This window comes from Erpetoichthys calabaricus, chromosome 12 (assembly GCF_900747795.2).
Source record: "Erpetoichthys calabaricus chromosome 12, fErpCal1.3, whole genome shotgun sequence".
Lineage (NCBI taxonomy): Eukaryota > Metazoa > Chordata > Cladistia > Polypteriformes > Polypteridae > Erpetoichthys > Erpetoichthys calabaricus.
In genome coordinates this window covers 85523834-85543734 of record NC_041405.2, presented here as the reverse complement: position 1 = coordinate 85543734, position 19901 = coordinate 85523834, and the positions used below count along the sequence as shown (strand labels likewise).

General features: G+C 37.4%; 1 protein-coding gene across 2 annotated transcripts in view; it reads left to right on the top strand.

Moving 5' to 3' along the window:
• The window catches only part of arhgef6 (Rac/Cdc42 guanine nucleotide exchange factor (GEF) 6), a 172873-nt gene that overhangs the window by 142734 nt on the left and 10238 nt on the right, over window positions 1–19901 (top strand). For both annotated transcript variants that reach the window (XM_028815801.2, XM_028815800.2), the window contains one exon: window positions 1950–2039. In XM_028815801.2, coding sequence (XP_028671634.1) covers window positions 1950–2039 — 90 coding nt within the window. The remainder of the gene's footprint in view (window positions 1–1949; window positions 2040–19901) is intronic.

Below are 19901 nucleotides of genomic sequence, written 5' to 3'. Positions count from 1 at the left end.
GGCACGGGTTCAAAACGAAAGACCACAACTGAAATATTCCAATATATCTTTCTAATGTGCCATGATATGGGTTCTTTACTTCCTTTGTTCGTCATCTACACCTTTACACTCCAATATATGTCATACATACATCAATGTATTTCGGCTTACCCAACACCAGGGGTTGGCGAGCGAAGCGAGCAGGGGGCGGAGCCCCCCTAGTACTTATATATTTATATTGACCTTCCACTGCTACTGCTAAACTTTGTGTTCTGTTCTATTTCAATTGGCAAGTGCTACGGGGAATGTTTATCCTATTCCACATATTCCACAAGGCCAACCTACTATTCTTGTATGAACACATATATTAATCAAGGTGGTATATGTTGCGGCGGGCGGCTGGGGGCAGTACCCAGCCAGGACTCCTGGAAGGACCGGAAGAGGGACTACGCCTCCTCCGGACCAGGAGAGGGCAGCCTCCCTGGTTGGTATGGTCGCCATGGGAACCGAGCATGGAAGCTCAGTCCTATAGGGGCCCATGGTCACCACCAGGTGGCGTCCAGATGCCTATGAAGCCCTGGACATCAGGAAAACCATGGACACCCGAAGTGCTTCCGGGTGCTCATGTGGCACTTCCGCCACACCAGGAAGTGCCGCAGGGAGCTTGTCAGGAGGCACCTGGAGCACGTCCGGGTGGACTTAAACGGGGCCGCCTCCCTTCATTCATGAGCTGCAGTCGGGAGGAAGAAGACAGAGCTCGGCGGTGAAGACTTAAAGAAGTGGGTGATTGGTGCAAGGGCACTGTGTGTTGTGGACATTATTTATAATAAAATGTGTGCTTTATGCAACTATCGGTGTGTGCCTGTCTGTGTCCAAAGCAGAACTTCCACAATTGGCGTCCCATCTGGGATGCCAATTGTGGAAGCCAGCCCCGGACACAGACAGATGGACAACTCCATGTCTACCAAAAGCTCACGTTTATTGTACAAAGTTCTCACACAGCACACTCCCCAGTGTGGCAAAGTGCTGCCCTTGCACCTGGAAGCACTCCGGGCATAAGCCATCCCTGGTTTGTCAGCACTTCCTGGTATTCCAAAGTGCTGTCCCCCAGGGATCAAGGACCAGCCGGGTACCCAGGGAAAAGAAGTGCCACTCTCCCAGTTCCTCCTGCCTCCAGGAATCCTGGCGAGGCAGGACTCCTGGCTGTCTATCACAATGTATTGACGTAAAAGGAGCAGTACGCAAGAGAATTTGCATCCAGTTACACAAACAAAATTGATCATTATCAACTCTGTGAAATAAATTGTGCAGTGCCCAAACTGTGTGTAACTCTTTTCCAGAGAAAGAGTCATTTAACTATCAACAGTTTTAGTTCTTTTTCTAATTGATGACAAAGCCCCAACTTGTTGCATGATTCTTTGTATAGCCTTGATTTGAAAACCTAGATATTATCAACGTTGCCATAATTTTAACACACCCATCATCATCATACCTTCACTTGCCTAATATTGCAATGGCAGTTACTCTATCTTCTCCAGTTTGTTTGAACTTGTCTGTCCCATTCTTTAATCAAGCTCTCTGCACATTAATCATTCTGTCATTAAGCCAATACTTAATAATTAGCCTTTATTTAGATGGATGGATGGATAGATAGATGCATACATACATACATACTTTATTTGTCCTAAAGGTGTAATTTGTGTAATTCTGTGTTTATATTCTTTGTTTGTGGCATTCTCCTCATTTTTTGCTTTGCTAGTTTGATGTAAGTTTTTGCTCATTTAGCGATTAGCAAGAAATTGTTCTAATGTTAAAAAAACAAAAGATGCATATTTAAAACTGTAAGTTTATGGATGTGATAAGAAAACATAATGTGCATTTTTACTGCATTGATTAAATTGTGAATTGCCCACTAATGATGTTACATTTCTGTTGAAATTTAGTTCACTTTTTCTGTTTTTATTTTATAGGTACAGCAGCCCTTGAGGAAGATGCCCAGATTTTAAAAGTTATCGAAGCTTATTGTACAGGAGCAAGCTTCCACCAGAATATCACTTCTAGTAAGATTATTAATGTTACTGCTGACATCTTCGATGTGGGCAGTCCAATTTTGTTTTGAATGATTTAATAATTGTATTTTTGAGGAAGATGAAAATTTATTTCAATTTATTTATCCAATTTCTCCATATATATTTTTGATCCTTCATTGACTTATCTTTAGTACACTGCAAAATGCTGTGATATATAGTAAATAACATATAGTTTATTCTGCTTACATTTTTTAATTGTTGATTGAGTATTATGAATACTTTTTAGTAACACATATAACAAATCAGAGGATTTTTGTAATAGTATTCCTGAAGTCTTTAGATTAAAAACAGAAAGGAATTTCTTCATAGAAGATTAACAATGGAATGCACATTAAGTGCAAAGTGAAAAGAAAAAAAAATCCAAAACTGCCCTGTGTGAAGAAAATGGCATTAGTGCCATATGCAGTATAAAAAGAATTTTGCATTGAAGTCACTCCATAGTATGAGAAATTATAATAACAATAGTAGAAATAATAATCGTAAAGTCTGAAATCTCAAAAGTTATCCCTTTAGAGGACAATGTTGAAGCGACATGCGATATGCTTTAAATGCTAAGAGTACATACTATTTTTCAGATTTAACTGACATTTGCATTTGAAAGACATGTTTTCCACAATATTACGCAGTTAAATATGGGTTTTTTTATAGTAAACAAAACCTCCCATTAGTAACATTTTTATGTATAAGTATTGAACAGATTAAGGGATAAGTTTGGTATTTTTCAAGTCAGTTATTTCTTCACAAACAAGAAACTGAATATATTAGTTTACAATGAAATGGTTTTCTAAAGTGAAGCCATTTTTATACATTTTAAAAATACATAGCCTGCACTTGAAGTTATAATTGAGGTGAAGGGTACCAGAGTTTCAGCTTGAAAGCAAAAGCCACAAAACTTGAATACTTCCAGTTTTCAACCCAAGTGTGTTATTAAGTATTGATTAGTGTCTTGAAATTGTACACACATTGGAAAATGTTGTATACATGTCATTTTAGACAGGAAAAAGCAAAACATTTTTGCAAGGTTCAGCCATTTTAAAATGAGACTGGCTGTGCCCTTCATGTCTCTGCTCATCTTACTCTCCAATACCCTTCAGCCCCAGGGTATCTTACAGCATCAGGTTCTGCATGGAATTTGCATGCTTTCCCCATTTATTTATTTATTTATTTATTGGTATCAATCGTACTCAAAAATATTCTTATTACCATATCCTCTGCAACAGTGACTCGGCCTGCTCTATAAAATTTGATAATTGGTTTGTGGCACTTATGATCAGTGTCACCGTAGTTTAGCTCTATCATATACTATCATAGAATTTTCTCAGTGCTTTTTATCATGCGTGCGCATGGAACACCATGGAAAGTGTGTAATACTGAGTGTTGATTGGCACTATTAGCTTACTGTCAACATGCAGAGAGGCTGGCTTTTTTAAAAAAAAACGTTTAGTATTTAGATCATTTCAGATTTATTGTTGGGTGTATATAGTACAATGAAACTCATTTGTGTATCTTCACTTTCATGCTGTCACTCAACGTGAATCTTGCTCTGTATAAAATAACAGAATATAATAGATAGATAGATAGATAGATAGATAGATAGATAGATAGATAGATAGATAGATAGATAGATAGATAGATAGATAGATAGATAGATAGATAGATAGATAGATAGATAGATAGATAGATACTTTATTAATCCCAATGGGAAATTCACATTCTTCAGCAGCAGCATACTGATACAATAAATAATATTAAATTAAAGAATGATAATAATGCAGGTGAAAAACAGACAATAACTATGTATAATGTTAAATGTTAACGTTTACCCCCCCGGGTGGAATTAAAGAGTCTTATAGTTTGGGGGAGGAACGATCTCCTCAATCCATCAGTGGAGCAGGACAGTGACAGCAGTCTGTCGCTGAAGCTGCTCTTCTGTCTGGAGATGATACTATTAAGTGGATGCAGTGGATTCTCCATAATTGATAGGAGCCTGCTGAGCGCCCTTCGCTCTGCCACAGATGTTAAACTGTCCAGCTCCATGCCAACAATAGAGCTTGCCTTCCTCACCAGTTTGTCCAGGCGTGAGGCGTCTTTCCTCTTAATGCTGCCTCCCCATCACACCACTGCGTAGAAGAGGGCGCTCGCAACAACTGTCTGATAGAACATCTGCAGCATCTTATTGCAGATGTTGAAGGACGCCAGCCTTCTAAGGTAGTATAACCGGCTCTGTCCTTTCTTGCACAGCGCATCAGTATTGGCAGTCCAGTCTAATTTATCATCCAGCTGCACTCCCAGATATTTATAGGTCTGCACCATCTGCACACAGTCACCTTTGATGATCACTGGGTCAATGATGATAATAATAATAATAATAATAATAACAATAATAGACGAAAAGTGGGCACCATTTTGGAAACAGCAAACATTAAGATTTAAATATGCATCTGACTATTATTACAGGCTATGGCAAAATGTAATCATTGAAGTAATAGTATTGCAGGAACACACTACCTGAAGCTTTGAAAATTTGATATGGGAGGTCGGTGTATCATGTCAAAACTCCATCCACGACCACCACTGAGAGCAGACAAGCAAATGGGGAATGCATCCTTACTTAAAGAAAATAGTTCCAAGAATCTGTGATAAAATGTATTACTTACATTGTAATTTTGTTGTCTCAAGCATGTCTCAGAAACGTGGTAAGGCATTCTTTCTTCTTCAATTTGAATGTATTTGGTAACTTTTAAGGTGTTGGTTTTCACATTGAGACCCCGGTACCTTTAAACTCTTTTATAAATGTAAGTGCAGGCTAGATATTTTTAAAAAATGTATAAAAACTGTTAACTTCAGAATGCAATTTCTTGTGGCAAATAATATTTTCCATGATTGTTAAGAAGTATCTTCAACTTGAAAAATGCCAAACTTATCTTTTACTCCAAAAATTTATTGCAGAAATAAATGCAGATTATGGCGATAATGCTTTGTTTTCTTAAGCATTTTTTTTTTTGTTATATTTCATATCATTATTTGGCTAACAACAAAGCATTAGAAATGAGAATTATATATACAGTAGTACCTTGAAGAGTTAAAAAGGTTATAGAGTTTTTTGCTTCAGACATTTTTCTGGACAAGCACACATTCATAAATGTAAGTATAGAAGGGGTGTAATATGAAGCCAAAGGAAAAAATGTCTAATATTAACATTAGAAGTCTCTTCAAAGTCTTCACACACAGAACACTATTCTGTCTAACACAGAGAATAATCTTGCAGGCTTGTGACTGCAAATGTAATCCAAGCACTAGCCTGTCACCCCTTTAAATAATATAAAAATATTAAATAATAATACTGTTTTCAGTAAGTGAGTGTTGTCTTCATTCTTCTAGTTTTGTCTGCACTTAACCACTAAACTATGTAGCCTTGTGGTAACTTTAAATTAGTCAATGATAGCAGCAATAATGTGGATTGTTTACCCATGCATTTTCATTTATAGACATTTTAATAAAATCAGTAGATTTATTTCCTCATTATTTTAACTTAATAACTGAACTGCTTTATATATTTTATCTACAGGCAAACAATATACATTTTTTACCCACTAGATAGGAAATAATTTATATACAGTGAAAGTTCATTTGCAAATATTGTGGTCTTACTTGAACTTCAAAAAGGATTTTTCTTTTATCTATTAACCAGATTTTGTGTGAGTGTTACTTATTGCTGTCATATGCTACATGTATATATGATAGTGAATATTTACAATGCTTAACAGAGAAACATTCTGTAAATCAAAATTTTTTATTCTGTTTCAGAGAAGAGATTGTCTTCTAGTTTCCTGTCCAGACTTTTTAAATTTGGTCGTAGAGTCAACCTTATTAACATTTGGTTATTATATACTTTACAAAGTTAAAATTTGTTGCTGCAATATTCAATCCCTTTAGTGAATAAAGCTTAGGTAAAGCTATCCTGATTTCATTGTTTACATCAGTATTACAGTATACACTGGAATAGTGTATTATATAGAAGAAATCAACAGTACTGCAGACTGTACTTTTCATTCTAGAAAATCAGCAATGAATTTTGAAAAAATGTTTTCCCTCTGGATTTAATATACTTCCTTACTTATTTAATATGGGACCTTCTCCTGTTTTTGGCATAACGTATTGTGCCAGTTTTTCATACTGTCTGTCAAAGAATTGATATTCCTAGATATTTTTTTCCAATTAATACTCAAGCGTATAAAATACACCCTCATTTTGACTGCAGTAATTTGAAACAATGTCAACCAATATAATCAATTTAATGTCAACCAGTCAAAGCAGAGTGGTACTTTGAATATTTTATTTTTGCACTATAAGCCTATATAACTAATGCCTCACAATAACTTTCTTAATCGGTAATATATTTGCCATTGAAATGATGCAGCAGTTCCACCCTCAAATGATCAATCAATCATGTTATGCAAAATGTAATGGCATTTACTGTGAGCCAGAAAGGAAAACAAAGTTAGTGTGATACTGCATTTATTTAGGAAAACAAAGAAATCTTGCTTATGGTTCTTTGCTATGTTATAGGTGTATACACAAATGCCAAGTATCGTATGTGTTTCCCAGTAGTTCCCGACATCGAAAAATATTTTTGGAATTTTAAAAAAACACAATGAGGGATACATAGAAGAGCAATCACTATCCCTGATTAAATATACTAGTCTAAAGTCCTATTTACCACAATAAGGGAAATAGGTAGCACTAGTAAAAAAGCATCAAGCTCTCATCTTTAAAGTAAAAAGGTCAAAGAAAGCAGTATCTTTTGTGTGCATCCATTAAACATGACAGCTTTTGTGGCTTTTGTCTGCATTAATAAAGTTCAGATGTGCTCTGTAGCCATTGTGAGAAAAGTGGCATTACATATTGTATAAAAAATAATGACAGTAACTTTCTGACAAATACTGTTAGGTCTGTAAGTATTTGGGTAGTGATGCAATTTTCATAATTTTGGCTCAGTATGCCACCACAATTGACTTGAAATGAATAAATAATTACATGATTAAAGTGTAGGCTTTCAGCATTAATTCATAGGGTTTTACAGAAATATTATACGAGCCATTTTTATGCTTGGTCCCCCCACTTTCAGGGGTTAAAGTAATGTAATCATAAATGTAATGATCAATTTCAATAATTAGTTGAAAATCCTCAAATCATCAATAAACACTACAGTAGTGACACATTTACATTTACAGCCGTTCAATAACTGCCTCCACCACCTTTTACAGATGATGCGGTATGCTACAGATAATGAGTTGTTCCTTCTCTTCTCCATATTCTTCTCCATGTATCATTCTGGTACATATTGATTTAGCTTCATTTGTCCAAATAAAATGGTTACAGGACTGTACTGGCTTTTTAAAAATATTTTGTGGAAAAGTCTAATCTGTCCTTCCTATGCTTGAGGCTTACCAGTGGTTTGTGCCTTGTGTGGCATTTATTTTCATGAGCACTTCTCTTAATTGTAGACTTTGGCAATGACAGCCCTCCTACCTCCCGGAGAGTTTTCTTGTTTTGGCTAAATGTCGTGAATGGTTTTTTGTTCACCAAGAAAAGAATTCTGCTATCATCCAGCTGTTCCATATAGGGGTCGCTAGCTCCATAGTTGGAATAAGTTCATTTTAATTTGCGGCATTTTAAGTAACCCAAAACTATATAAATATAATGTAATGAGATATCCCTCCCATAATGATATGGCGGTAAAAATCACATAAGAGAACATAACGTAGCTTTCTTTAATGACGATTTATGCAGCATAACAGACGAAGGAAAAATGACAACACTTTGTGTATAGTTTGTCATTTTTCGTCGCTGTGCTGAAAGGATTTTCAGGATGGATGACGTTATCACCCATCCGTCCGTCGGCTTCCAAGTATATTTGGCTGCTGTCCAAGTCTTATATGCTGGTTCCTACACGTGTAAGCCCTTAGGTTCCAAACAAGGGAAGGAGAGGATTCCATTTCATCTCTAACATACAGAAATAGTACAATGCCTATTTTCATAGTTGTACCTTCTCTCTTCATATGCTTGCCTAGCAGTTCTAAATGCTGAGAGCCCCTGTATGCTAACTTTGGCCTGGCCTATACATGTGAGTGGATTTATAAAATAATTTTTGTACAGAGCACAGTTACATTAAATTTATTTTCTTATTACAAACCACCCTTTGTCACTGGATCTGTGACAAAAAATAATACTTGAAAGCAAAAGGTACTCGATCCCCCTTCACAGTGTAGACAGTTCTTCAAGAACGTTTGTGGAAATGTGGGGTGTAGTGCCACTAAAGCTCCTGTTTCATTTATCTTATATACCAGGGCAAATAAATATTAACAATGCTAAATTACAGTATAATTGGACGAATGATTACATGTGACATGATGTTACTAAATAGTGATCATTGTATCCCACCAGTGATGTAGGTGGAGAGCTCCTGTTATGTTTTTATTATTGACATAGTCAGTGTTGTAACTGAATATCACTGAGCCCATGCAGTGGGTACCATAGCCTCAGATTACATTATAAATCTATATAGCATCTTGATGGACTTCACTATTCTTTGGCACTCATAACATTTCTAACTACAGTATGTTGCTATATGTGCCCCACCCTTTGGTGTCTGATGCTTTTATGAGTTACAATAGTTGTAACATAAATCAGATGCTATTCTAGATATATTGCTATGATTATTAATAATTGTTCTTAACTAGTATTATTGCATAATTGTACGTTATTTTTTATCCTCCCCAACTTCACTATCTGATGTTCTATTCCCATTCAATTTACAATTTAACATAAATTATGCATATCATCATACCTTTCAGCCCCTCTTATAACATTTTTCAAGTATATTCCTAAGCTTTCTGTATACATGCCTTGTCCAGCTCAGTTGGTTTTTAGACAAAGTCTTTTGCTTGGTGGCTTTGCAGATCCCTCCAAACAAACAAGTGTCTGGTACAAGACTTAGTCTTTGCCAGTACTGGAACAGAAACTAAACAGTCTGATTGCCATTAGAGAGCTCATGAGATACACACTTGGTGACTGTCCTTTTAGCAGAGGAACACTTCACTTGTCCTGCACTGGATACAGCAGTCAATCAAGGGAACCCTTCACATTCAACAGCTATCATCTCACTTCAGTGGTATTTCACAGCCTGTTTCTGTTAAAGTTCATGAAAACTTTGTTTCTGCAGCAAATGTCTGCACAACCATATCATGGCTTCAGATTTACTTAGCTGGACTTACAATCTTTCTTTGATTCCACACTCCTTCCACTCTGGAAAAGCGAGTCGTTTCTTCACCAGCTATTATCAGGTATGTGCAGCAGGCCAAGAGTCATTAGTGCAGTACAGTCACTTTAAGTCTTCGTTCGTAGCACACCACCTTTTCTTTATTGATAAAGCTCTACCACTGAGTTGGAGAGGCCTTAAAAACCACTAAATTGAGTGGCCAAACTAAAATACTTGCTATGCTAAATAAAGAAGGGTGAAGGGTAGAGCAAATACATAACATAAAACAATGCTTTATCAATCATATGTATAATACAGTACAACACTATCAATGAAAATTCTAGACTCTCAGTTCTCAGTCTCATATCATAAATAACAGTTAGAGATAAATTAATATGGAAAATTATTATATTTAAACCAGGCTAGTGAAAATGTTTCTTCAGTAGGATAATACACTAAACAAAATTAACACATTGCATCAATTATACATCACAGATGTCTTAAATTATAACAAGATGTTACATATTTGAACTTAAGTATTTTCAATTTTGTTTAAAACAAAATTTTATAACATTTATACTCTATAACAAACTGTAGCTTATCTTATTAAGAGACAAATCTCTTAAATGTCTTTAAAATATTACAACAACACAGTTTTTATATAGACTAATGGTAAACTTTTGAATTATTCCCATATAATTTAAATTTCCTAATGTATAACTGACTTAACAATCCATTCAGCTATGTGCATTATCACTGAGCACTAACCTTAACACATTGATGTAATAACAAATCTTCATAAAATGAATCACTAACAGATACAAATGTATACATGTATTTCGGTTCTAATACATTTCATAATCACTGAAGTGATAATAATAATCATTTGACATACATCAAAATATGTAAACCCTCTATACTGTATTTTATATGAAGACTAGAGAAAGAAATTAGTCTAGTTTAATGTAGCAACATTTAACTTTTTGTATTTTTCAATTATTTGTATTTAAACATTATACAGGATATCATATCCTTACACTTGCACAACTATTCAGCATGCAAGGAAATAATTCCAATAATTGCTGTTCATTAACTTATGATTGATAAGCAAACATTCACCACCCCTTTGGTCAGATTATATCTAATTTCTCTGCCCAAACTTGCTGTTAATCTATTTCTTGCAGCTTGTATAGAAACATAGTTTGTGTTTTTCATCCATTGGTCACAGGGTTTGCTGAATCTGGAGAAAAAGAACATCTATAGTTTTGAAGTTACGTATCTTTTATGCTTTATAATATTTTTATTGAAATTCAGATTTTTAAAATTCTTAACTCTTTAACTGACCATGCTACAAGCTGTTCTCCTGTATTCAGTTAAACTTACAAGTTCAATAGGTCCTCTTTATTTAACACTGCATCTGCTTGTAGTCTTCAAAGACATTCCAGGCTCACTGACTAGGCACAGGATGCATTACCAATACCAATTCTTTTATTCCTATGATCACTTTTGATTTTGCTTGCTAACATTTTTAGATATTCACATGTATCACTAATACAATTAAATTTGGATATGATCTCCTATTACTATGCTATTATGTTATTATATGAGGCGTCCCCCATATCTTTTAGGATTTGGTTCACATTATTAATTAGTCAGCTGACAGACAAAGAAGCATAGACTTTTAACAGACACAGACTTGCAAATGACATATAAGAGCATCTGCCACCCCAGACTCTGAATAATAATCTTTTAAGCAGTTTACTTGGCTAAGGCAGAAGTTCTTTAAACACATTCAGCACACTGGATAAGGCAACTGTTCACAAACAAACAGCCTTCACTCTTTGCAGTCCTTTCTACACACTTAGCAATTGCTTCATTCTTTCAGATATCATCCCATATTCCCATACTTACATTCTCTTTTACAATTGCACTTCATTTACAGAATAAAGTTCTTTTACAATTGCATTTCATTCACAGAGATCTCTATCGCAAGTGCTATAAACTCACTCGAGGTTGTGCTTTTTATTTTATTTATATCAGGTTTCACCGTTCAACGCACTTAAACGCGTCTTTCCCTTCATGCTTTTTACTTATCATGACCATCAAACAACTTACTTCTTTATCTTCATGCTTATCATTATAATCAAACAACTTCTCAGGACACAAGCTGGTATTACTTTCATTAAATTAGGAGTACATCTTACCTCAGTTTCATACGGCGCTAGTCTCCAGATCATGAAAACTCCATGGCGATCCGATTCTGCGACAACAAGGTGAATCCACCTATCGGAAAATCACGTGGCATAATTCCATAACAAAAAAGCATTCCCAGAAAAAGTTACGCGGTCACAAAGAATTTTCTGACTAAAAAAGGAAAACATACATGCTTGAACCTTTATTTCCTATCACCGGGCAAGTGTGCTAACCACTGCGCCACCATACTCTTTACCTTTATAGTTCCTAAAATACACAACCTTCATTCATGCACATCAGGCACATTCTGCTTCTCGCAAGAACTTGTCTCCCTTCTCATTTATTATTATAAAAAGAGCATTTTTCCTTTAAACTTGATCAGGGTTTGAAAGGAAAAATGTTTTGCACGTTTATGATAAGCTTTAAACAAAAGTGGAGACATTTTGTTTACTTTAACTCAATTATACATATCGATAATTATTTTTCTTTGTCATGTGAGAAACTGGTAACAGAGGCATGCTTCTCATTGCAAAGTTAAAATTAAATGTATTTATTCTTTTTCCAATGTAAGTTAGAGCTCTTTTACATTTTAGTGCTATTTGTGTACAACATTTACAGTTTCTTTTTAAAACACTAGCTTATATCGTAGGTTCGTAATTTAAGCTATATTTATAAGATGACTAATTTAACACTAGAATTACCAGAGCCTACGAAAAAACTCGTAGATCCGGCCCACCTTAAATTGCTTCTTAAAACCCTTCTCACCTCTCCGCCAGCGTCTTTTGTCATCTAAATGTACTGATAAAGACAAGCTGCCAGCAGCCGGCTATTCCATCCCCCCCAACGACTTAGAACGTAAACAAGCTTTTCCCAGCTAATGCCTTGATTGATTATCTGGGAGTGAAGTGGAGTTTTAGAGTAGAAATACCCTAGGTTCTTGTCTATAAGCCGGACTCGTGTATAAGCCGGAGACCAAAAATCATATGAATTTTTAAAATAAAATCTTATCATAGATAAGCCGGACTCATGGATAAGCCGAACGTACTATAACCTATAACTAATAGAAGGGAGGGAGGTCAGAGGTCTCACTCGCATCCATTTAATTTCTTTAAGGGGGGAGAGAGTGTGAGATATTGGCGTCTCTCTCACTCCCTGCATGGCGCGGTTGGAGCGGCCGGAGCGCGTTCTTTCTGCTCTGGGCGTCGCTGAGTCAACACGCGTGCGTAGCGGTCATTTAAATTGTGATTTTATATATAAGCATATTTAAATATATATCGCGGATTTTTTGCTGGTTCATGGATTTCTGCGGACAATGGGTCTTTTAATTTCTGGTACATGCTTCCTCAGTTGGTTTGCCCAGTTGATTTCATACAAGGGACGCTATTGGCAGATGGCTGAGAAGCTAGATTGCTTACTTTTCTCTCTCTCTTGCGCTGACTATCTGTGATCCAGACGTATGGGGATTGAGCAGGGGGGCTGTTCGCACACCTAGACGATACGGATGCTCGTCTAAAAATGCTGAAAGATTATCTTCATGTTGCTATCTTTTCTGCAGCTGCTTCCTGAAACGACATGCTGCACAGTGCTTCGCATACTTAAAAGCTCGAAGGGCACGTATTGATTTTTGACTGAAAAACAAACTCTCTCTCTCTCTCTCTCTCTCTCTCTCTCTCTCTCTCTCTCTCTCTCTCTCTCTCTCTCTCTCTCTCTCTCTCTCTCTCTCTCTCTCTCTCTCTCTCTCTCTCTCTCTCTCTCTCTCTCTCTCTCTCTCTCTCTCTCTCTCTCTCTCTCTCTCTCTCTCTCTCTCTCTCTCTCTCTCTGCTCCTGACGGAGGGGGTGTGAGCTGCCGCCTTCAACAGCTTTGTGCCGCGGTGCTTCGCATACTTAAAAGCCAAACAGCACCATTGATTTGTTTGCTACAGATTGTTTTCTCTATCTATCTGACATTCTGTGCTCCTGACAGGCACTCCTTTGAAGAGGAAGATATGTTTGCCTTCTTTTCATTGTGAGACGGAACTGTCATCTCTGTCTTGTCATGGAGCACAGTTTAAACTTTTGAAAAAGAGACAAATGTTTGTTTGCAGTGTTTGAATAACGTTCCTGTCTCTCTACAACCTCCTGTGTTTCTGCGCAAATCTGTGACCCAAGCATGACAATATAAAAATAACCATATAAACATATGGTTTCTACTTCGCGGATTTTCTTATTTCGCGTGTGGCTCTGGAACGCAACCCCCGCGATGGAGGAGGGATTACTGTATAAGCCGGACTTATGTATAAGCCAATATTCTATTTTTTCATTTTCACAACTTTTTTCCTTAGATAAGCCGCGGCTTATAGACAAGAACTTAGGGTAATAAGATTGTTATTTGGACCACACGCATTTCATATGTGTTGCATTTCTACAGTAATCTGTGTAAACACATTGTTAAAACAGAAACGGTTTACAATATTCTAGTAGCAAATGACAAAATGTAGGCATAAACTATATAATGTATGAAGCCTGAAGTCCAAATATCAAAGAAACACTTTCACAAAAGGTTGCTGACTGGGAATCCAAAGGTCGTGAGTTCGATCCTGCACAACTCCATTTTGAGAAGTGTTCTTATTTTCACTATTTTAGAATAAAAAGATACATTTGATTTCAGTCTGTAACAGCCGGTGTAATTTATGATATTTGTAAAGGTTAGCTTTATTTTTTTTTTAAATTCACTTTTCATTGTCTCAGTCGCGTTCAGGATACTTCCCTACCGCCCCCCACCTGACACTGCTGTTTTCACATAAACACGCGCTATAGTTCTGCAGTGTATCACGATACATACGATCACGTGTTTTTTTTACCCCAATATTGCCAGTCCCCACGTGTTGCTGTATGCTGTTTCTTTTGTACTCCCGGACATGCAGAGGAAAGCATAGTAAAGAGCAGTAACTTCAGCGCTATATGCAATCATCAGACACTCCCCATCTGATACTGCTGTTTTCACATAAAGACGCGCTAAAGCTCTGCAGTGTGCTTGTGACTGCATTGTCGTACCAATGCTTGCGAACTGAAGTGTCTGCATGCACTTTTCGTGGCATTATACGTGTATTTTTTGAGCATACCCATGTAGCTCAAACACAGGAACATATGTTGATGTAAAAGTATAACAAAACAAGTGCACTTTTATTCAAGACTATAACCGAAGAAAAAAGAAAGCAAGTTACAGTAGGCGGTTGATATGACAGCTTGCGTGGTGCAATGCTAAGAACTGCTGATTTCCATTCTGTGCTATATAACTGTTAACATTTGAATCTGATGATTGCATATAGCGCTGTCTTATTCAGTGTGCGCGAGAACATGCAGGTGGCCAGTTGCTGCGTGCTACAACGCACATTTTAAAAAAAGAAAGAGACAAATGTATGTGACGTTTTGAAGAAATCATTTTATGACGCGAATAGTACCAATCAGAAAACATCGTCGAAGTAATGCAATATTATTTGAAAACGAACAGCGTCAGATCGGGTGTGAAGTTATACTGGCACTGTTTGAGTCAGATCAGAAGCTGAATAAGCAGAAAAAGCTCCTGTTCTGACTCTAAGTAAAAAAGCATGAATTAATCAACAGAAATAACCGCGATTGACATTTTAAAGATAACGATTTACAGTGCATACCAATTTATAAATTCAATGTCCGTTTGAGGAAAAAAAAAAAAACACTTCCTTCAAAGCTGAGAATCGAACTCACGTCTCTGTAGCACGACAGGGCTGTTGTGCCCCAAGTCAGCAAACTGTAGCGTTAAGCCACGGAAGCTGTTGTATCATCCTTGAACCTTTTGTGAAAATGTTTATTTGATGTTTGGACTTCAGGCTTCACAGATTCTATAGTTTATGCCTACATTTTGTAACATTTATTACTAAAATATGAAAAAGTTTCTGTTTTAGCAATGTGTTTACACAGATTACTGTAGAAACGGAACACGCATGAAATGCATGTATTCCAAATAGCGATCTATTATTTTCATTCTAAAACTCCAGCAGTTCAGTCACTCCCAGATAATCAAACAAGCCATGAGCTGGGAAAACTTAGTGAACGTTCGGCGACGGTGGGGGGTGGAATAGCCGGCTGCTCGCTGCTCCTCTTAATCGGCATATTTAGAAGACAAAAGAGAGGTGAGAACAGTTTTAAGGTGGGCCGGATCTACGAGTTTTTTCGTAGACTCTGGTAATTCTAGTGTTAATTAGTTTCTGTGTGTTTTAGCACACAGCATGATACTTTAGCAGTATAGGTATGGGGGTTGCCAAAACCTTTAACGTTTAACCTTTTAGGCAAAGTAATAGAAACAGCAGCATAGCTCATAAACTTCTTTTTTTAACAGGCGGACAAATCATGTATTTTGGATTATATCGGGCTGCTATTATGCCATTAAAGATTTCTACAATTATTTTAGTAGCGCGATTGAGCCTTTATGGATTTTATCGGCATTGACACTATTCATCTTTAAGTAATTGACTGCCAGACCCGCTGGATACATGACTCGTCAGACGATAAGGTAAATGCATGCCTGCATGCATCAACTCTTACTAACGCGTAGCTCTTCATAGCTTTACAAAATGCTGTTCCTAATGGCTAACAATGTATTTGATTTTAATAACCGTGTTCCCCAACACGGCATTTACTTCTCTGGCAGGTTTTGGATTTCGTACGGCAGCTGATTAATCTGTGTTGTCCACTCGGGTGCCGTTTCACTTTATTCCGGACAACCAGTCTCGTGTCTATAAGTTTAAAACTGTTGTTTTACAATTTTTTTGTCCGGTTTAGTTTCGTCTTTTATTCCTAAATTTTGTAATCATGCTTTGGACTTTTAAGTCCAACCCGCATAATGTAATTAGCAGAAACTGCTGCAGTTTACCAGCAGCTATCTGGTTTTTTTTTTTTTTTTTATTATTGCCCCCATGCACTTTGGCCCATGTTACAAGCCCGCCTTATTGTACTTTCACGGGATTAATTAATATCCCCGTTCCAGTTAGGGCCAGGCATTTTAAGGCAGTATAACTCGGTCACGGGAGTCCATGACAGTGCGAGCGACCATCCTGATATACTCAATATCTGACCGAGACCTTCCATGCCGTCATTATCAGAAGCGTATATGATACATTATAAATATGATATGGCTATTAATTTAGCCACAATCCTGCTTGCAGCACCATTTTGTTCCTTTTAGGGGTCGCTAACTCCCTAGTTGGAATAAGTTCATTTTAATTGCGGCATTTTAAGATAGATAGATACTTTATTAATCCCAAGGGGAAATTCACATACTCCAGCAGCAGCATACTGATACAAAAAAAAAACAATATTAAATTAAAGAGTAATAAAAATGTAGGTAAAAACAGACAATAACTTTGAATAATGTTAACGTTTACCCCCCCGGGTGGAATTGAAGAGTCGCATAGTTTGGGGGAGGAACGATCTCCTCAGTCTGTCAGTGGAGCTGGACAGTGACAGCAGTCTGTCGCTGAAGCTGCTCCTCTGTCTGGAGATAACACTGTTTAGTGGATGCAGTGGATTCTCCATAATTGATAGGAGCCTGCTGAGCGCCCGTCGCTCTGCCACGGATGTCAAACTGTCTAGCTCCATGCCTACAATAGAGCCTGCCTTCCTCACCAGTTTGTCCAGGCGTGAGGCGTCCTTCTTCTTTATGCTGCCTCCCCAGCACACCACTGCGTAGTGGCCACAACAGTCTGATAGAACATCTGCAGCATCTTATTGCAGATGTTGAAGGACGCCAGTCTTCTAAGGAAGTATAGCCGGCTCTGTCCTCTCTTGCACAGAGAATCAGTATTGGCAATCGAGTCCAATGTATCATCCAGTTGCACTCCCAGGTATTTATAGGTCTGTACCCTCTGCACACAGTCACCTCTGATGATCACGGGGTCCAGGAGGGGCCTGGGCCTCCTAAAATCCACCACCAGCTCCTTGGTTTTGCTGGTGTTCAGGTGTAGGTGGTTTGAGTCGTACCATTTAACAAAGTCCTTGATGAGGTTCCTATACTCCTCCTCCTGCCCACTCCTGATGCAGCCCATGATAGCAGTGTCGTCAGCGAACTTTTGCACGTGGCAGGACTCCAAGTTGTATTGGAAGTCCGATGTATATAGGCTGAACAGGACCGGAGAAAGTACAGTTCCCTGCGGCGCTCCTGTGTTGCTGACCACAATGTCAGACCTGCAGTTCCCGAGATGCACATACTGAGGTCTGTTTGTAAGATAGTCCACGATCCATGCCACTAGGTATGAATCTACTCCCATCTCTGTCAGCTTGTTCCTAAGGAGCAGAGGTTGGATGGTGTTGAAGGCGCTTTAAAATAAATAAATTAATATAATATAATTAAATAAATATAATGTAATAAGGCGATATCCCTCCCATAGTGATACGGCGGTAAAAATCACATAAGAGAAAATAACTTGGCTTTCTTTAATGACGATTTACGCGGCATAACAGACGAAGGAAGCCACGACAACACTTTGTGTATAGTTTGTCATTTTTTTTCGCTGCACTGAAAGGATTGTAAGGACGGATGACGTTATCACCCATCCGTCCATCGGCTTCCAAGTATTTGGCTGCTGTCCAAGTCTTATATACTGGTTCCTCCACGTGCAAGCCCTTACTTAGGTTCCAAACAAGGGAAGGAGAGGATTCCATTTCATCTCTAACATACAGAAATAGTACAATGCCCATTTTCGTAGGTGTACCTTCTCTCTTCAAATGCTTGCCTAGCAGTTCTAAATGCTGAGAGCCCCTGTGTGCTAACTTTGGCCTGGCCTATACATGTGAGTGGATTTATAAAATAAGTTTTGTACAGAGCACAGTGACATTAAACTTATTTTCTTATTACACCAGCACCGTGGTCTTCCATGGTTGTCCAGGCCTTCTGGTGTTTCTAAGCTCACTAGTGCATTCCTTCTTTTTATAAATGTACCAGATGGTTGATTTGACCACTCTTGGTGTTTCTGATCAGATGGGGTTGTTTTGTTTCCTCTGTATGGGTAGCTCCTTGGACCTCATGTTGAGAGTTCACAGCAACTTCTACACTTGGAATCAACTCCAGACCTTCTACCTGCTTAATAGATAATCAACTCCAGACCTTCTGCCTGCTTAATAGATAATCAACTCCAGACCTTCTGCCTGCTTAATAGATAATCAACTCCAGACCTTCTACCTGCTTAATAGTTAATGACATAAAGAGGGAACTGCTCACACTTGGATATGGGATAGCTTGACAGTCAATTGTCCAAATACTTTTAAGCCCCTGAAAATGGGGGGAACTATGTATAAAAATGTCTGTCATTCCTAAATGGCTCATCTGATATTTCTATTAAACCCTTTGAATTAAGGCTGAAAACCTACACTTCAATCATGTAATAAGTTTTCATTTTATATCCATTGTGGTGACCTAACTGTATATATGTATACATTGACTGGTAAACCTTGTGTTTTCTTGAGAGGGGTACACAATCCCTGCTCACATGAGGTTCAGTACAAGATGCCAAGTTGGACAAGTTGGACCCCAAGGCTTGAGTCAACATCAGTACACAGATTCATCTAAAAACAGAAGATGACAAAGAAGAAGTGAGGAAAAAGTAATCAAAAAAAAAAAAATGAGGGGCAAGACTTGAACTTTAAATTGCTTCAGGGCTCGATTAATAAACCTATCAAGAGTGGTTGTGCTTGTTATATTGGTTCACAAACTGAATAGGAATTCTAAGAATGTGATTCAATTTTTAAAAATCGATGCTGTCTTGATATTGACAGGGCTTAGTTGGCATGAATTAAAACACAAAATTGTGCATTTTGGACCTTTTTTCCATTTGCAACAGGGAAGTAAAGCCTTGCCAGTCCAAAAATGTGACTGGTTGGAAACTAATGAATTTTCTGTGGTTTAGCTAATTCTCTCCACTAGAACTAATGTGCTGTAAGGAGCCTTGAAACACTATTTAACCTGAAGTTCAAGAGACAAAAGCAATAAAAATAGGAGAAGAAAATGCAAAGATAAATATGTGCATAAAGGAAAGAACAATATACTTAAAAATTCAGAAAACAACCTGACAATAAAGCATGAACATGACATAAATTGAAACAATAGAATGAAAAAAAGTTGTCAACTTACTCTAACATGTTTATCTATTCAGAAAATGACCACTGTAATGTCACACGTGTAGCCTGCACATTAAATTCATACACCACTTTCCCCACAGTGTAAACAAACATACTGATCATCAGAGTGACATCTCATGGTTGCAAGTACCACAGTGAAACAAGAAAGGCTACAGAAATACAACAGCATAAAAGAAACATTAAAACAAATTAGAAAAACATTAAAAGTACATTTTCTCATCAGTGAAACC